This window comes from Nannospalax galili, unplaced genomic scaffold (assembly GCF_000622305.1).
Source record: "Nannospalax galili isolate Female #2095 unplaced genomic scaffold, S.galili_v1.0 scaffold255, whole genome shotgun sequence".
Lineage (NCBI taxonomy): Eukaryota > Metazoa > Chordata > Mammalia > Rodentia > Spalacidae > Nannospalax > Nannospalax galili.
The window spans coordinates 3959730-3979135 of NW_008338999.1; the positions used below are offsets into that span (position 1 = coordinate 3959730).

Genomic DNA, 19406 nt, shown 5'->3' on the forward strand with positions numbered 1-19406 from the left:
TTGTCTGCAAAGAGCAATATTTTCTAAAATGAAATGGAGATCTTTTTTAAAGGTTAAAAATGGATCAGTTTTATGTCTTACAGGGCTTATACTGAGTTCAATAATATATAACTATATTAATTCAACTGTGAGCCTAAAAACCGACACCCATTTGTGAAAGAGGTGTACTGTTGCTCTGGAGTGTGTTACTGAACATATTAAAGCTGTAGTGAAAAGCTTTTAATCATGTAGCTAATTAAAAATTAAATAAGGTGGGCTGGAGAGTTGGCTTAGCAGTTAAGAGCACTTACTGCTCTTTAAGAGGACCCGGGTTTGATTCCCAGCACCCACATGGCAGCTATGAACCACCTAACTCCAGTTCCAGGGAAGCCCTCTTCTGACCTCCACAGCAATGCATGACACAGGTGCACTTATATATATGCAGGCAATACACTCATACACTTAAGATAAAAGTAATAAAATATAAAAAATATTTTTAAAAATTAAAGAAAGTATAATGATTATTTAAAAAATAGCTTGTTGGTAAGGTGTGCCTGTCAGAGAGGCTGACTGAGGGGGAGTAGATGACCGCCAGTGTGATCAGCTACCTCATGGGCTTCCTACCCTGGCCACCAATTTCTCCCACCACCATGCCTGCCCTGTGCCCACAATGTATGAGCCACAAGAAAGCTTTCCTTCCTTAAGCAGTTTTTGTCAAGTATTTGGTCCAGTGAAAAGTAATGTAATACACACTGTTTGGAGGTGGGGATATGAGAGAACCACTGAGGGTTGGGCCCAGCCCTGATGGGTCCTCTATCTGACCTCACAAATGAGCCATCATGAAGAATTAAAGACAGCTGTATATAATTCACTACCTGGGGCTGTTTCCTTGTCCTTATAGTGCAGAGAGCTTTGGTGGAGGTTGTTGGTTGGTAGGGCTTGGAGGTTGGTGGTTGGTTGTACTTGGAGGTTGGAGATCAGTTGGACTTGGACATTGACAAAAGGTTGGACTTGAAGGCTGGTGATTCTTTGGACTTGGATGTTGGTGATTGGTTGAACTTTGGACTTTGATAAGAAGTGAGGTCATCATGGGGAGGGACCTCAAGGTCAGTTTGTATGAGGAGAACACTGTTATCAAGTCACTATGAAATCTCAGTGACACTGGGCAAAGGCAGTTACCGACCCGTGAAAGTCAGCTACCATCGCCTCACCGCTACTGAAGTGGCAGTGAAAGCCCTGAAAAAGACTGAAATCAGCAGTTCCCCGATAAGGCGAGAGCTTGAAATTATAAAAATGCTCTAACATTTGAATATTATCAAACCGTATCCGGTCATTAACACCACAGAAAATGTGTGCTTGGTACTGGAATACGCCAGCAGGGGAGAGCTGAAGAGCTATGTGGAGAAGCTTGGGCATCAGAACTGGGTCTCCCACTGTGACCTGAAAGCCGAGAACATCCTGCTGGATGGGAAGGGTCATATAAAGCTGGGTGATTTTGCATTGGGGAGAAAACTGAGCACTGGAGAGAGGGTCAATGATTTCTATGGGACATTTGGATACTGTGCCCCAGAGCTCTTTGGTTTCCAACAATACAATGGGCTGGCTGCTGATCTCTGGAGCCTGGGAGTGGTGCTGTATTTCATCATATCAGGGAAGCTCCCATTCAGAGACACAGAGAACTGCAGGACAAAGCAGAACATCTTAGCTGCTAATTACACCATGCAGTCGCAGCTCTCCCCAGACCTGAAAGATCTCCTTGCCCAGTTGCTGAGTGTTACTCCCAGAAGGAGGCCCACAATTATCCAATTAATGCAGCATCTATGGCTGAACCACGATGGAGAGCCTTCTTCCACACTAGTTTGCACAACAGAGCAACTCCCCAGCCAACCAGACCCTTCATTTCTCATAGATATGTGTGTCACAGGCTATAGGTCTCAAGAAATCAAAGAATCTTTGAAACTGCAAAAATTCAGTGATGTGATGGCAACATATTTAATGCTGAAGCTGCGGTCATCCAGGAGGGGCAATTTAGATAACAATGGTGTACATGCTCCCATCTTTCCTGTGCCCCAGAAAAGGGCATCGAGTGTCCCTACCCTTCCCGTGTTCCCTTTGTCAACCGTCCCTAAGCTTAATGAAGAGGAGAAGGCTAGTCAAAGGCATAGCATGCCTCCCACATAATTCCATCTAAAGAGGGCCCACAGGGACATAGCTTCCCTCCTGAGGAGGACAGGCACTAAGCAACCTTGCCCACACTGTCCTCAGATCAATGCAAGGGGATCACTTCAGCAGAGATTGAGAGCATCTCTACTCTTGAATCACGGGAGTCCATATCCAAAAAAATCTCCTCCTATGAAAAAAACCAAGAAGTGACCAGAGACAACATTTATAGGACAAAGAGCAGCGAGTCTTCCTGCAATATTTCACCTTCCCTGTGCAGTGAGGAAGATCAGGATGAGAGCAGCAGCTCACAGGAGAGAGGCGGCAGCTCATCTGCTTCAGAAATATCTGAGGAGCAATTCAGCAGCCAGTCCAACGGGGTTCCCAGAGCCTCTCCAAGGCAGCGAACTGGTGGCTGGAGGAGCCTTGGGAGAAGAATTAGAGATGGTTTCTCACCTTATGCTGCTGTCTCCCAACCCCAAGGAGACCACATGTCCCCTCCCAAAGGAGACCACGCCTGTACAGGGACAAAATCCTGCCAAGAAATGAGGAGGACCTTTGAGACCTCGGAGAAAAAATAGATGAGAAGAAAGGTTGCCCAAGACAAAAAATGTGGCCCAAACTGCCTTCCCTGAAGAGGACCCAGGCTTAGCCAACCCTCCTGAGGAGAACCCACACTGAGCAAACAAACCTTCAGTGTAATCTCATGGCTCCATGAGCAGCACTTCCAAAGAGGCTTGGAGCAGCAAAACCTCCAAAAATTCATCAAAACTTCCATACTTTCAGAGTTCATATCTGCAACCCCCCCTCCTCCTAGCAAACCCAAGATGTGAACACAGACTGCACATCTAACTTGGACAGCAGAAAACGTTCCTGGGACACATGACCTGCCTTGCCCAGTGAGTGAGGCAAGTGAGAAAATCCCAGCACAAAAGACAGGCGGCAGATGATCCGCCCTGGAAACAGCTGAGGAGACTTCAGTGGCCAGCTCAGAGTGTGCCCAGAGCCCCTCAAAAAAAGCACAGTGTGGGCTGATAAGGCCTGGTGGGTAGGACTAAAAACTGTTTCGCAGGTTATGCTACTGCCTCCCACCCCCAAAGAGACCATACCTCTCTGCCTAAAGGAAACCGCCCCTGGGCTGGCAGTAAGTGAAGACCACGGAGACCTCGGTGAAACAATGCTGTTGAAATCACTGAACTCCCTGGAGGCTAACACCCAAGAGTAGATTGCAGCCTGGCATGGATGCAGACAGCCACAGGAGAGAGCCACGGCAGCTCCTCGATGCACAGTGGCACGAGTGGTTTCACACCAGTGAAGCACTCTGCAGTATTCTGAGACCCTGAGAAGTGAGATCCACAGAGTGCTGGTCATCATCAGACAAATTCCAAGGACAATCCCAAAGGTGCATGGGACCTTACATGCACAGTGAGAACCTCATCTCTGTCGCAAGCCTCCACATGAGTCTATGGTCATTAGCAGGGACAGAGGATCAGGACACAGAAGACCATACTGGGCCTAACCTGTTGGACTGTGTATTTCTTGCTGTAATTTGCTGACAGCAACAGAACACCGATGCCTGGAAGGTGAATCAAAAGCCCAGTTGGGAAAGTAGAATGGACAGGGTCAGATGAAATCACTGGCTGTGCTAAAGAACTCAGCAGCATCCTGACTACTGGGCAGCACAGTCCCAGATCCAGACAGCTTCACAGCTCACCTGAGCACCAGCCCCTCACCTCATACTTTTCATTCTGAGTCATCTCAACTGCACTCTCATTTTTATATCTACATGGATACACAAATACCCACTCCTGTCTTCTATGTGCCAAGTCCACAGTTGACACTGGTGAAGATTTGTTGATTTGGTAAGGTGCCCCCATTGAAACAAGGTGAATACATATTTTACGTGACCACCCCTCTCGGAATTGCCCTCATGACCCGAGAACACACCTTGCTTCTGCCTTCTCCCTCAACTCACACAACCTCCTCTACTGCTACGCAGGAGCCATGGCAGGCCAGCATGGGTGGTGGTTTCCACTTTGCTCCAGCCCATGCAGTCACACATTCTGGAACTTTTAATGTGTAATTGGCAGAGTAGTGCCATGACCCCTGCACTTCCTTCCCTCTAAGTAGGGCATCCAGTGCCCCTAGTCTCCCCATGTTTACTTTGTCCACTTGACCTGAGTGTCATGGAGAAGAGAAAAGGGTGGCCAGAGTTGAAGAATGCCTTTCACCCTGTATTTATTGAAGAGGAGTCAGGACGACAAGTTATCCCTCCTGAAGAGGACCCGCACTGAACAGCACTCCCACGGGGAGTCCACATGGCTTATGTCATGAGCAGCCCTCCAAGAGCAGCTTAGAGTAGTACCACCAAGAGTTCACTATGGACTTGCTCATCTTCAGAGTTCACATCTGCAAAATCCTCCTCTGGGCAAATCAAAGACGTGACTAGAGACTGTACTCCTAACCCAGAGAGCAGCAAGGCCCTTTTGCTATGTCACCTGCCTCGTCTAGTGAGGAAGCCTGGGGTGAGAGATTAGTTTTATCATGTCTGTATCAAGTGATGTGGGAGCCACTGAACTTGCAGGACGTTGATCCTAGAGAGCTAGAGAGTAGGGAGCAGCTTGGCATAGACACAGACACCCAAGGAGAGAGAACGGGAGAGGAATTCCAAGTGGCCGTGTGCCAATGGGTGGCTGTGTCCACATCCCTAGCTGACAGTAATCAGAAAATGCCCCCATGTCTGCGGTGGAAGGAGGGAAGGGTTCCATCCTTCTCAGGTCAGCTAGGACCCTGAGGAGTGAGGGAAGACTGAAAGAGCCTGAGTTCAGTTTTCTTCTGACATTCCCGAGGCAGTTCTATGAAGGCCAGTCACTCCGGAATGGCTTCCTGCCAAAGAATCACTCTGAAGCACTCAGAAACCCTGAAAGAAAGATCACAGAATACTGGTGATGAACATGGAAACTGGAGAATACCACAAAGTTCCACAGGACTTAAATGCACAGTGAGTTCCTCAGATAAGCTGCCAGCCTCCAGATGGGCCTCTGGGCCATTGGAGGAGACAGTGGCACTGGACACCAAAGACCACCCTGGGCCTGACCTGTTTCCTTGTGTATGTCCTAGCTATAAGTTGCTGATCAGGTTGGAGACGAGCCATGTGAAGGCTGCATGTCCAGTGCCCACACTTCACCAGCACAGCCAGGCACCTTCAAGAAACTATGTTGCTGCTGCTACTTTGTGGCCTCCAAGGCATGTTGGGCCACAGCGTGGGGACAAGAGAAACCCCTGAACCACTCATAATCAAGGGACAAAGCCTTAGTCCAGCCTCATACAGATGGGACAGTAACAGGATCTTCCACGTTAAACCCCAAACTCCTGGATGAAAGAGGGATACAGAGATTTCCAAGAGGGCAGAAGGCCAGAACAAGTGCTTGAGATGGGCCAAGGAGAAGCGAAGAAAAATGTCTGCTGACTCAGAGAATACCCAGCACCTAGCACTGACCCCTCCTCTGGAAGAACACTGGTCTGAGGCAGCATGAAGACCTTGACCACCATGGCAGGGACATCGCTGCTCCAATGAGAAGACAGCAGAAACACTGCTACTTGTAAGGACCAGACATAGCTCTACTTTGACAGTCACCTTTGGAGATCTTTACCATGAATGCTGTCTCTAAGGTCCCATCTCTTAAAAGCCCAGTGACCTCTTATGCACCCTGTGTCCATTCACGGTTTGCACAGAGCTGAGCCTAGACTATCCCCGAAAAATTGTTACAGGGGCCTGGGAAGTATGCTACATGCCATGCAGCGCTCCAACATATAGATTATTTTCTTTTTTAAATAAAAATCATAGCAAGTGGGGAAAAAAGATAAAAACAGTTAAAGAATGGCAAAATTTCCTATAATTTTATATGTCTACTGTGGCATCAAGAATAATTGATTGTGTTGAATACAATAGGGATTAAATATTTTGAATGTATTTTACTGTCTCTAGTGATTTCTTTCTTTTGTCTTGTGGGGGGCTTTTTGAGAAAGGGCTCTCTGCAATCCCAGGTGGCCTGGAGCTCACTATATAGACCAGGCTAGACTAGATCTCATAGAGATCTGCCAGCTGGGATCAAAGGCTTGTGCTAATACATTTAGTGCTGGGTTCTGTAGTGGTATCTTAAAGAGAGGCTGTGTACTAAATCACAAGGGATAAAAGAATCTGTTTAAATGCAAAGGAGAAGGAAAGATAAAATGGCATTACCTCTTTAAGCAATTGATTTCAAATACAAAGCTAATTTCATGATTTTAGCTACTTTGGCAGTGCAAGAGACTGAGAAGCATCTGTAAGTGAGAAAACAAATTAACAGGAAAGTTGTGTGGTTGTGATTTTGGCTAGCTCTGCACTGTGTTTTTCTAATTTTGTAACAGTGATAGAGAATGCTTCTACCACAGGACAGTACAGGATGGGTACAACACTATGTATTTATGCTTGGGAACCAGGAAGATTCAAAGCAAAGGAAAGAGAATAAACTTTTAAAAACAACAGAAAAAAATGTTTACTAATGAATTCAAGGCAGTCTTCCCCACTAAAAATGTTCAACAAATATATAAAAACAAACATTTAGTGCTAATTTATATAAATTACCCCACATTTGAATGAAAACTAAATACAGAGATGCTAACAACCATAATCATGTACTAAAATTGGCAACCCATAATAATTCACAGACAAGGCTGCTTCCATTTTCGGCTTCTTGTGAAAATGCAATTAAGGGGCAAAAAGATTTTCCCTCATCTACCAGGGTACACAACAATTATGTACATATTTTTTAAATTGACTCACATATTGCTGATGTGTATAATTGAGAAAAAAACCTACAATGCTTATGCACATGTTGTGAAAAGATTGCGCCTTTCATAATTAATGAGGCTGTGGTGAAAAGACACGAAAAATAAAAGTCTAAGTCCTCACAGCAAAATCAAGATGGAGGATATTTCCCAGGTAAAAATATTCTTAAACTACAAATAATCCTCAATATTGATAAATAATCAGCAAAAAGAAATAATTATTTCTTGACATCAGGTTGATTTATGCTCCCTGTACACTCTAAAAGGTTATTCTGGTCTGTGATATTTTTGATAAGTCAAATTGGTTTTTTTGAAGCAAATAATGATAGCATGTATTATCAATATATGCTTTAATATATACATCAAATATGTATCTCAATGAAACAAAACATTGATAATTTTCTGTTACCTTTGAATTATCATTTTACCACTTGTCCAATTTTGAAATTTATACATTTATTACCCTTTTTTTTTTTTTGGTCTTTTAGAGACAGGGTCTCCCTGTAGCCCCAGCTGCCCTGGAACTCACTATGTAGACCAGGCTGGCCTTGAACTCACAGAGAGCCGCCTGCCTCTGCCTCCAGAGTGCTGGGATTAAAGGCGTATGCCACCATGACCAGCTTATTTTTACAGGCAAAAAGAATCATAAAACGTCAAATTTTTGTCAAAATTAGATTAAACTTATTTTCTGATTACTAAATGTGATGAACTCATTGTTTAATGAATAAATCAGTCACTACAAAAGCTTAACTGCTAAGTATAAAAATATATCCCAGTTTATAATTTACAATCAATGATTTTAGTAGAAGAAAACTCACTTGGGAATCAAAATAAACATTGGATTAATATTTCAAAAGCAAAATGCAATATCTTCCTCATTTCACATTTATGTTTTAAGCAATATCTACTTCTTACTAATAACACATTTTATTAACATACATATAATAAATGCCCAGTACAAAGTCTATTTAAGTAAGGTAAGCTGCATTTTTAAATCTTGATCTAAGCATCTGAAAAGTGACCAGTTTCTATGTTCATGAGTGAGTTCACACAGAAATCAAGTGACTATGTGACTGAATACTGGCTCATAATACAGACTCATATCAAATACTGTCAAGGTAATAATTATGAAAACACTATAAAAGTGTACATTTAAAAATGTACATTTCTGGGAAAAATGGTAATCAAATATAAAACTAAAATGATTGCAAACTGAAAATATATGAACAGGACAGAATGTTTTATGCATGAAAAAGCATGAATGGTCCAGTAGTCTACGGCACTGGGCTTTCTGCATCAATAATGCCCAGGACTTTCAGATATATCTCCACTACAGAAAAGATTCACTGCACATTTCATGTGTTTTACTGCTGCAATCAAAAACTTTTGCTGAAATGTCTAAATTCACAGCAAAAGAGAAATTCATAAATACATATTGCTTAAATCCAACTTCAAAATTTAATGAATGATATCATCAGAATTTGAGCATTTGGAAAAAGAACATTTAAAATACCATCTGTGAACCTGAAGTTTCTATACAACTATAAAACGACAAAAGGCACAACTATTTTATCTCATCATTTTTTGACATTACAAACATGAAATAAATACAGGAATTACCTTAAACCACCAGCATATTCTTGTTTTTCAAATATGGTGATGTTGGAGTAGCCTAATCGAGCCAAGAAAGAAGCACAACTTATACTGGCAGGCCCAGCCCCCAAAAGAGCAATTTTCGCAGAATAGGCGTCTGGCATGTTTTCTGGGGGAGGCAGAAAAGGGCTTCTAATCTGTGGGATATTCATTGCTTTGAACACCTAAGGAGAAATCAAGTTACATCATTAAAAATTTAAGTTCAATTTTATATCCTAAAAAGTTTTAAAAATTTCTTTAAAACTTTATCATTTTATGTTTATGGGTGTTTTTCCTGTATGTATGTAAGCACACTCCTGTCATGAAATGCCTGAAGAGGCCGGAAGAGGGCATCAGATACCCTGGAACTGAAATTAGGGATGGTTGTTAGGCACCATGTAGAAGCTGGAAGCAGAACCTGGGTCCTCTGCAAGAGGAGCCATTGCTCTGAACCACTGAGCCATCTCTTTAACCCTCTCAAACACATTTTTAATGTTGCAATTCATAATCAGTGTTTTAGTTAGCAAGAAAGTTACATTTCCCATAAATATGACATAAACTTAGAAGTTGTACTTTGGGATTTCCCCTGCAGCCTGAGTAGCTCCACTCTCTTCCCAAACTCTGCTGTCCTTCTAGCCTTGGGCCCAGGCTGCCTCCTTCTCTTTCCCCACATCTCTGAACTACCCTCTTAGTCTAGACCCACCCACTACATCTACTACATCCTGAACCCCTGTACTCAGAATCCCTCCATTCTCCAAGTTAGTTTGTTAGACTTTCCACACACAATTCCCACCCTTTTCCCCAGTGTTCTGATCTGCCTGTCACAGATCTGCCTAGAACTCTGGTAAATCAGATCTCTAGTAAATCACATCCTACCCACTGAGTCTTGACTACCCTGCAGCCTGAATAGCTGCAGTCTCTCTCCAAACTCTATTCCTCTTCTAGTCTTGGACATAGGCTGGCTCTTCTGCCCTGCTCTCTCGACGAACTTCCTAACCCAGACAAGCTTCATCTTCTAATGTAGTGTTAGACCCTCCACAGGCTATCTCCACCCCACCTTGCCCTTAGCCTCCTTATTTACCTGCCTCAGACCTGCCTACCACCCTGACAAGTATACTGTATACTGCTCATCAAAGAAGCTTCTTTCTGCAACAGATAGAGGCTATGACAGAGTTCCACAACTGATCACATAACAGAAAATATATTTCAGAGAGATGCCTAGGCCTAAGTGACACATCTATAGCGTGCCTCTACACCTAAGGGTCATGGACATAGCAGAATAGAGGGTTTAGAGAATAGCAATACACCCCTCAAGTCTCACCAGCAAAGCTTCCTTGTACAGCAGTGTGTGATGCACATAGAAGAGCACAACTGGCTAATTTTTAGAGAATAAGAGACTGCAGCGTACGTGTCCCTGGATAGGACTGCTATATTAAAACTCACCCACTCACGACTCAGGGACTACTGTGGAAAAGGGGGTAGAAAGATTATAAGAGCCAGGGCTGGTGCAAGAACATAAGGAAAAAGAGGCTTCCAGACCACGGGGAACTTGCTCGTATGATCTTGCAACAATGGTGACAGCATCACAAGACCCATACCGACATAATCAGACAAAAACTTAGCCTAAAATGAGGGAAATGGGCAGCAGAGCCAAACCCCAACTGAAGAACTATTGGAAACCGATTACTGCTGGGTGAGAGAAAGTAATCTTTTTTTAAGGGAATGACTCTAGGTAGGTTAACTTGACCCAGTGGATGAACTTGCATCAAGGGACAACTGGGTACAAATGCTTGACCAAATATGCCTTAATGTATATGACAGAATGCATGAAATCTGGTGGGGGATTATGAGGGGATGATAAAGTGGAAGGGATGTAAATTTGATTAGGATTATTGTATGAAATGCACTAAAACTCAATAAAATACTTTTTTGAAAAATCTTTAAAAAGTTGTATTTTTTTCAAATAGCTCCTGACTGTGGCTAACTACTGGCAATCTCTGCAAGGCATTAAAAAAATATTTTGTAGTTTATCTCACTCACCTTCTTTACTTCTACCACTAAGTGAAGTAGAGTGTTCATCCTCGGATCTCCTATAGCATAATTTGCATACATCTAATATAATCACTTACTAAAGTTTCTACATGTTGGGTTCCCATGTCACTAAATGGAATGCTTTTTCTCTGAGTTAGAAAATAGATCCTATTTAAGTATATAAATTACCATGGACTACAAGCAGGCAACACTAATATGGCATGTAAAATCCCCGGAGAATTAATTAGTGTAATTTCTTTATATTTACTACGAGTGATGGTGAATTCACTTTCAAGGCATTAGAAATCCACTGAAGGACGCAAGCCTTTGAGCTGCCAAGCTCTAGAGAAAAAAAAAATAGCTCAGAGGTAACAGTCAAGAAGTCACCTTTTCCGTAAATGCACTTGTCACTTCTCAGTAGAAAAAGAAAGACCAGGAAACTTGAAGAGGACCAGAGCTGAGGAGAACCAGCAAGAGAGAGTTTGGCAATCCTGTAGAACAGGAGGGATATAATATTTGGGATGAAAATACCTGGGGCAAAAGAAAGTGCAGTGCATCATCAGCTTAATTCCTAAGCTACAGAGACACTGCCATGGTGCAAACGGGACCTCTGGAGTGCCAAGGGTGTCTCCTCTGCACTCCGATGACCCAAAGGAAATAAAAACTCAAATGCAGGGTAGCTACGGTTGAAAAAGTCTTAGCAAACATCGTGTTGAAGTCTAAAGGCCTTCACTCTAAGCCGGAACCAAGGAGAGACAATTAATGCCACCTGAGTGGCATAGACTGAAATTCAAGTTATGTCTTTAATCCACCTTTCTTATTTGTTTACACAGTAGAGTGAACATTCTGTGGAAGGTAGCAATCAACCAGAGGATTTACATTTTTATGTATAATGTCTTGCATACAGATTGCTAAGAAAAGAATACAAATATAGAAAGCAACATGTACATAATCTATTGATTAAAGTTGGTAATCTCCAGAGAACTCTGATCAAAGGATTACCAATACAAGAACTTGAGCTCCCAGGAAACAGAAATTTGTTAAAACATAAAAGAAAATTTAGGAAAGTGAATGACATTAAAATCTCATGCATTTAATACCAGACTGCATTAAAAAAAAAAAAAAAACAGAAAAAAGGAAAAAAGAAATTTAATAGTGAATTGGGAGATTCTGGAGCATTGAAATGCGGTCAAAGCATGAAAAGCAAATGGGAAAGTAAACAGAAAAAGGCAAAAGAGACAAAGAGGAAAGAGATGCAGCCTTTGTGTAATTGGACTTCTCAGCACAGAAGGGAAGGAGTGCAAGACAGCAGCAGGAGCTGAATAGAACAGGCTGGAATTGCTCCAGACTGACAGGCCCCTTGCACGAAGTTTAACAACTTAAACAAGGGAAACACCAACAAAACCGCCCTTATTAATATCTCAGTCAAATTACTAAAAAGAAAAGTAATTTTAAAAAAAAGAATTAAAGCAACCAAGGAACAAAGAAAAAATGTCATTGAGCAGAAAGGATACCAGCTTCCTCTCAAAAATAAAAATAAAAAAGGGACAGAAGCCAGAGTAGTATGAAACGATAGTTTTGGGCAAGTAGAAAATCCTTATTCCAAAATTCTATTAGGAAAGAAAATGTCACTCAAATATGAAGGTGCAATAAAAACTTTTTTTTTTTTCCTGTAGCCCCCAGTCAGCCTGGAACTGGCAGATAAGACTGGTCTTGAACTCACAGAGATCCGCCTGCCTTTGCCTCCCAAGTGCTGGGATTAAAAGCTTGCACCACCACTCCAGGGAGTAAAAATATTTTCTGGTAGCTGATGTTGTCAATATTGAAAGAAATGCTAAAGAATAGTTTAGAAAATGTTTGGAAAGGGAGGGACAGCCAATTTTCGTCTGGGATGAGCCCTGTGATGGTTGCCGGTGCCTGAGTGTTCAGTCTTATACTCGTGACTCATGTGCATATGGGCAACACTAATTATGAAAAGGCCATGAATTTGAAAAAGGATACAGGGGCAGGCACAGGAGGAGTTGAATGGGAGGAGAGAAAGGTGAGTATGATGAAATACATGATACTCATGAAATTCTCAAAAAGGAACAATCAAATATTCTTCAAGGAAAACACCAGTTGTAGAAAGTAATAATGTCTGTTATGTGGGAGTTTATAAAACAATTAAAATGCATAACAGCCTAGGTAGGCTAAATAGTTGACATTAATCATCAAAATCCTATCAATGAAGTTGTCAAAGTATTAACATACAACACAGTGATAAGTTCAGAGCACATTTCGTACATCTGTGGTAACTACTCAGCCGCAACTGAGGAACATGTTAAGATCTGTCCCCAGTATCCTTAGATTCTCCATGACTTTTATCATGAAGGTACGTTGAATTTTTTCAAAGGCCTTTACTACATCAAGTGAGATAATTCTATGATTTCTGTCCTTGATGCTATTCATGAGGTAGATTATATTTGTAGGCTTACATATGCTGAATCATCCCTGATGGAGTGATACCAACTTGATCATAGGTGATAATCTTTTTGGTGTTCTCTTGAATTCAGTTTCAAAGTATTTTATTGAGAATGTTTTCATCTATGCTTATTAGAGAGATTAACCAACAATTTTCTTTTTCGTAAGGACTTTGTGCAGTTTTGGTATCAGAGGACTACTGGCTTCTTAGAAATTATTTATAAATGCTCCTTCCTTTTCAATTTTATGAAATACTTTCAGGGGTATTGGTATGAATTCTTTTGTAAAGTTCTGTTAGACTTCTACACTGAATACAGATGGCCCTGAACTCTTTTTCTTGTGAGATTTTTAATTACTGCTTCTATATCCTCAATGGTTGTTATGGGTCTATTGGAATTATTTCATCTTGATTTAATGTTGTTAGGCCATGCATATCTAGAAATTCATTTCTTTTAGATTTTTTTTTCAGTTTAGTAGAATACAGATTTTTAAAGTACTCCTTTATGATTTTCTGAATTTCCTCAGGGTCTGTACTAATGTTTATCTTTTTATCTCTGATATTATTAATTTGAATATTCCTCTCTCTTTTGGTTAATATGAATAAAGATTTGTTAATCTTGATAATCTTTTCAAAGAATTAATTCTTTGTTTCATTACTTCATGTTTTTTATTAATTTTAGTCCTTGTTTTGTTTACCTTTCTTGGGCTAGCATTTTAGACTTCCTGTTTTGGAGTTGTTGACCAGAGAGGTCCCATAGACCTCCCAAACAATACTGGCTATTGTCATTGCTCTTGGTTGCCCTCCAGAACTCAGTGGTAAGACCCTATTGCTGAAAATACTACATACGTGAGTCATAGAACAAACATGGAAAAGTCAAGCTGGTACTGACCTCAAAACGTCATCTCTACTACCTGGCTTTTATAGTGCTGGAAGGGTATATGCATGCTACTACAAGAGAAAAGTAATCATCATCCTTACTCAGTCGTGAACCCTGTAAGCTACAATAACTGACTTGGCAAGAATGACCATTGGTTCAATAGTAGCTTGAATGCTATGGGAGTAAGAAACCAACTTCTGATTGAATTTAAGTCCAATTCACAAGATGAAGTCCATACCTGGTACTGTTATCAGGGCCAAGAACCTATGGTTAGACAGGTCATAGGCCTTAGGGGAGAACTTACTACTTACTATTATCCTGCTAAATGGACTAATGACTGCTGACTGCTGAAGTATAGATTAGTGTATCTCTCAAGTCTCACCAGACAAGCTTCTTCCAACACATTGTGATTAACACAGAGATTCACAACAAGTCAAGATGCAGAATATAAGAGACTGCAGTGTGCTTGGCCCAAAATGGGACACCTATATGACACCCTCTTCACTTAAGGCCAAGGATGGTTGTGGAAGAAGAGGTAGAAAGAATACGAGTCATGGCTAGTGAATACAAAGAAATAGTGTTTTTCTGGACACAATAGGGCAATGAACACATAAACCCACAGCTTTTGTGACAGTATGTGCAGGACATACACAAGACTAAGCCAGACCAAAGCCTAGCACGGAGGTGGGAGTTGGGCAAGAAGATACATTCCTACCTGAGAAATTATTGACAACTGATAGATACTGGGAAGAAAGTCTGTTTTCTTTAAGGATGTGATACTTGGTAGGCCAAAAAGGCTCCACACCCAAGAGGCTTGGGGAACACATATTTTACTTGATATGCTTTAAAAAATAATAGAAGACCGGAAGTGAGGGCAGGCAGGAGAGAGGAGGAGGGTCTGAGAGAAGACACGGCAGTCTGCAGATGCTCATAATACACTGTAGGAAATTCCCACAGAGTCAATAAAAATATCGTTTTAAAAAAAGGATATGTGGGGCTGGAGAGATGGCTCAGCGATTAAGAGCACTGACTGCCCTTGAAGAGAACCCCGGTTCGATTCACAGAGCCCACATGATGTCTATGAACCATCCTTAACTCCAGTTCCAGGGGAATCCAAAGCCCTCTTGAACCCCGGTTCGATTCACAGAACCCACATGATGTCTAGGAACCATCCTTAACTCCAGTTCCAGGGGAATCCAAAGCCCTCTTCCGACCTCCGTGGCATTGCATGACATGGGTGCACTCACATACATGCAGACAATACACTCATACACATAAAATAAAAATAATAATAATAAAAAAGAATATGTGAGTAACCAGTGGGGAGGAGTGTTATTTAAGACAACTTCTTATTCAAAAGAAAATTAATATAAATGGGTTCAGAGGGGTCGAAAATCAAAACCATATGGTAAGATGAAAAGTATAAACACAACATGAAATAATTACATAAGTAGGACAAAATTAATAGTTCAAAATTCCAATTAAAACATTAAAGCTTTCAAAGATACACACCCTAAGTATAAGTGACTGAAGGTGTGATGCTAACAGACAGGGAAGTCAGTCTATGCAAATACTAACCAGAACAGTGATGTAAGCGAACCAGTATCAGACATATCAGATGTTAAGGTAAGGTGCATTAATATTAAAGAATTTTTAACCAGAACAGATCCACAGATGAGATTTTTGCCATTCTGGATATATAGCTACTTAATTACATTTTACAGTACATAAAAAGAACGTGACAGAAACACCAAATCAGTCTGCAGATGCTGCTTAGTGGCAGATCACTTGCATAGTGTTCTAGTTCCCTGTCTGTTGCAGTGCTAGAATGACCAAAACGAAATTGGGGAGGAAAGTGTGTATTTCACCTCACAACTTTCAGTCCCACACTGAGGAAAGCTGAAGCAGGAACTCGAGGTAAGAACCTGGAGCAGGAACTGGAGCAGATTCTACAGGAGTAAGCTGCTTACTGGCTCCCATAGCTTACTCAGCTAGTTTTCTTATGCAGCTAGGGATGATATCACCCCCACTTCCTACATCAATCAGTAACCAAGAATATGCCCCATACAGATGCCCACAGGCCAATCTACTGGAGACAATTACTCAATTGAGGTTCCTCTTCCCAGGGCACTCCAGTTTGTGTCAGGTTAGCATAAACCAATCATTACACCTACTCTACATCTTCTCACTGTTCACTCCCTAAAATTTCACTACCAGCAGAAGTGATTGCAGAATAAATTCGTGTTATGGGAATATTATTATAGTCAACAGATCATCGAACAGGTCTGTGTGCATTTAACAGGTCAAAACAGGAAGTTTCCCATCTTCCTGTGGAAAGCCAGTCAAAGGTCACTACAGCGGTTCTCCCAGAGCTGAGGCATGCTTGGATGTCATACTGACTGTACTGCAGGTATACCTCATGTCACCAACTACTAGGAATAAGTTCTGCCAGCCAGAATATATAAGGAAGTTGCAGATGTGAAAATTAAAGCCTTTTATCAACAAGGATCAGAAAACCTCCCTTCTCAGTCTGAGCCAAATGACACTTATAGCACTTTACTATTTTAAATCTAATACTTTGCTGGAGAGATGGATCTGTGGTTAAGAGCACTGACTGTGCTTGCAGAGGATCCTGGTTCAATTCCCAGCACCCACACGGCAGCTATGAACCATCTGTAACTCCAGTTCCAGGGGAATCTGAAGCCCTCTTCTGGCCTCCACAGCATTGCACAGACAGGTTCACTTGCATACATGCGGGCAGTGCACTCATACACATAAAATAAAAATAATAAATAAAATATTTAAAAACATCATCTTTGATTTCAACTTTTTATTTCTATATTTTCTATATATGAATCTAATTTTAAAGTTAAATTGTATATTTATTTATTGTATGTATATGTGGGGGAAGTGGTACAATTTATACATATACTTTCCAGTGCTTTCTGAAACACATGGATTTTCTTTCAGTTTGTTTCATTTATAATTATTTATTTTGTTTCTTCGTGCATCAAAGCACATTTGGAAATCAGAGGACAACTTTAGGGAGTTAGTTCCATCATGCAAGTCCCAGGAATTCAACTTAGGCTGTCATGCTCTGCTGTAAGCGCCTTTATTTATGAGCCATCTGATGACTCTTGTATTGTTTTTGAATTAATGTGGATCTTTTCACTTTACTTCTTTCTAGGAAAAATGAGTAGAGAATTAAGTCCCAATGCTAAACTAATAATTTTATGGAAACATTAATGAAAATGTAGTTGCATTTATTTTATTTTCCCAAAGTAATATTTTACATACTTTCAAAAAATAAATATTTAAATGCATATTTAAAATTGATGGTGGAGAGATTCAGCTTATTTCATTTGAAGATTTAATAACTGCTCATTTCTCTCACATTCAGTTGAGTACTCTCAATTTTATGAATTAATAATTCAAAAATTAACCTTCATATAAAAAACTTTTGCCCTTAGAAATTAACATTTTATTTTAACAAACTTTTGGAAAAGAGAAGTTATTTCTTAAAAGAATTATGTATTTCTGACTTGTTGAAAATAGAAGGATGTATTTGACTACTTGTCTAAAATTCATTATAATGTGATATTAATGTGTGATGAGCAAGTAGAATAAAGTAAATGTATTATCTTCCTTGTGGAATTCACTGAGAAGCAAAAAGAAACAGTTTAACTTTAATACATTAAGCATGTCCAATATTAATTCTAGCTAATGGTGTGCAAACAGAATTTCAATTATCTAATAATATTCACTATGTATAAATTTTCCTTAATGATATTTTATTTTAATATTTCAGAATAAACATTCCTTTAAAAACCTATAAATTACAAAACTAAGTTGTGGGGATCCCTGTAGAATTCATCATAGACCAGAAACTTTAGTAATGCATCAGGAAAGCAAGTAAAAAGCTTACCCCTCAGTAAGTCCATGTACTACAATGCAAATGATGAGTCCGATTTTGAGCCTGATGGTGGTATCAGTATTCTGCATTGTGTCTTTCAGCATTATACAATTAAATATGTCTCAGGACATTAAGATACTGGAGCCTAGTCACCAATGGCAAGAGGTAGAGTCTGGCCAAGGGTGGTGGTATATGCCTTTCATCTCAGCACTTGGGAGCCAGAGGCAAATGTTTGTAAGATCAAGGCCAGCCTGGTTTCCATAGTGAGTTCCAGGACAGAGCACACTACAGCGAGACCTCCATCTCAAACAAACTAACAACAACAACAACAACAGCAACAAATCAAAAACAAAACAGTCTTTGGGATATGATCAGGTGGTCAGAGTCTAGGGAGAAGTATTAGAATCCTGTTGTACTGAATCATTTTCTTCATAAAAGGTAATGAATACTACTATGTCCCTTCCACATGGAAGGACACAGAAGGAAGGCCTCATCTAGGAATCAGGAAAAGAGGCTCTCACTAGACAGCAACTAGGAAACTTGATCTTGGAATTCCTAGTCTCTAGCAATATGAGAAAAAGACTTCTGTTGTTTGCAACCTACTGAGTTTAGGTATTTTCTTACAGAAGCCTGGACAGATTAAGCTATCACACAGATAATACACTGGTATTATCTAGTTAGATAATAGTTCATTTCCCTGGTCATATGTCACGGAGAGGCAGCATTTCCCTTCCTTAGTTACCACCTAGGTATATCCTTTAACGAGATCTGTGGTAAGGACCTGGGTCCTTTTGCTCTTGTATTGTAGGTTTGAGAATTCAGTGTATATTCTAGATAACGGTTCTCTGTCAGATATGTTCTTTACAAGCCTGTATTGTGATCTGTCTTTACATTTTCTTTAGAGTATCACGTAGAGCAGAGCATATGTTTCTAATGTTGACAAAGTTTATCTCTTCAATATTTCAAATTGTGTCAATGACGATATATCAAAAAAAGTTATTGCCAAAAGCAGGCATCTGAATTTCTTCCTTTGTGTGTAGTCCACATCATCAGAGTTTTGTATTTTATAGTTAAGCCCTGATGGATGCATGTTAGCATTTGTGAAGGTTATGCCTACATATACGTACTTTTATTTGTCTTTTGGCATGGCAGTGAAGTGTTTGGAACACCATCTGTTGAAAAATCTATCCCTTCTATAGTAAGTCACCTTCGAACATCAGTCAAAAATAAGTTGGATACATTTAAACAAGTCTATTTCTGATCTTTCTATTCTTTTTTAAAAATTATTTATTTAATAACCATATAATTAGAAGAGGCATTTCATTACAACAGCATTGACATATTCAATAACAATTTCACAATAGCCAAGAGATGGAATCAACCTAAGTGTCCCTCAGTTGATGAGTGGATAATGAAAATGTGGTTCATTTATACTATGGAATTTTACTCAGCAGTAAAGAAAGATGAAATCATGAAATTTGCAGGTAAATGGATGGAACTAGAAACTGTTATACTAAGTGAAG

General features: G+C 40.3%; 1 protein-coding gene across 3 annotated transcripts in view; it reads right to left on the minus strand.

The window, feature by feature from the left end:
- Positions 1 to 19406, minus strand: part of Dpyd (dihydropyrimidine dehydrogenase) — a 978758-nt gene that overhangs the window by 702008 nt on the left and 257344 nt on the right. For all 3 annotated transcript variants that reach the window (XM_008833683.3, XM_029563832.1, XM_029563833.1), the window contains exon 6: positions 8590 to 8786. In XM_008833683.3, the coding sequence (XP_008831905.1) occupies positions 8590 to 8786 (197 nt within the window). The remainder of the gene's footprint in view (positions 1 to 8589; positions 8787 to 19406) is intronic.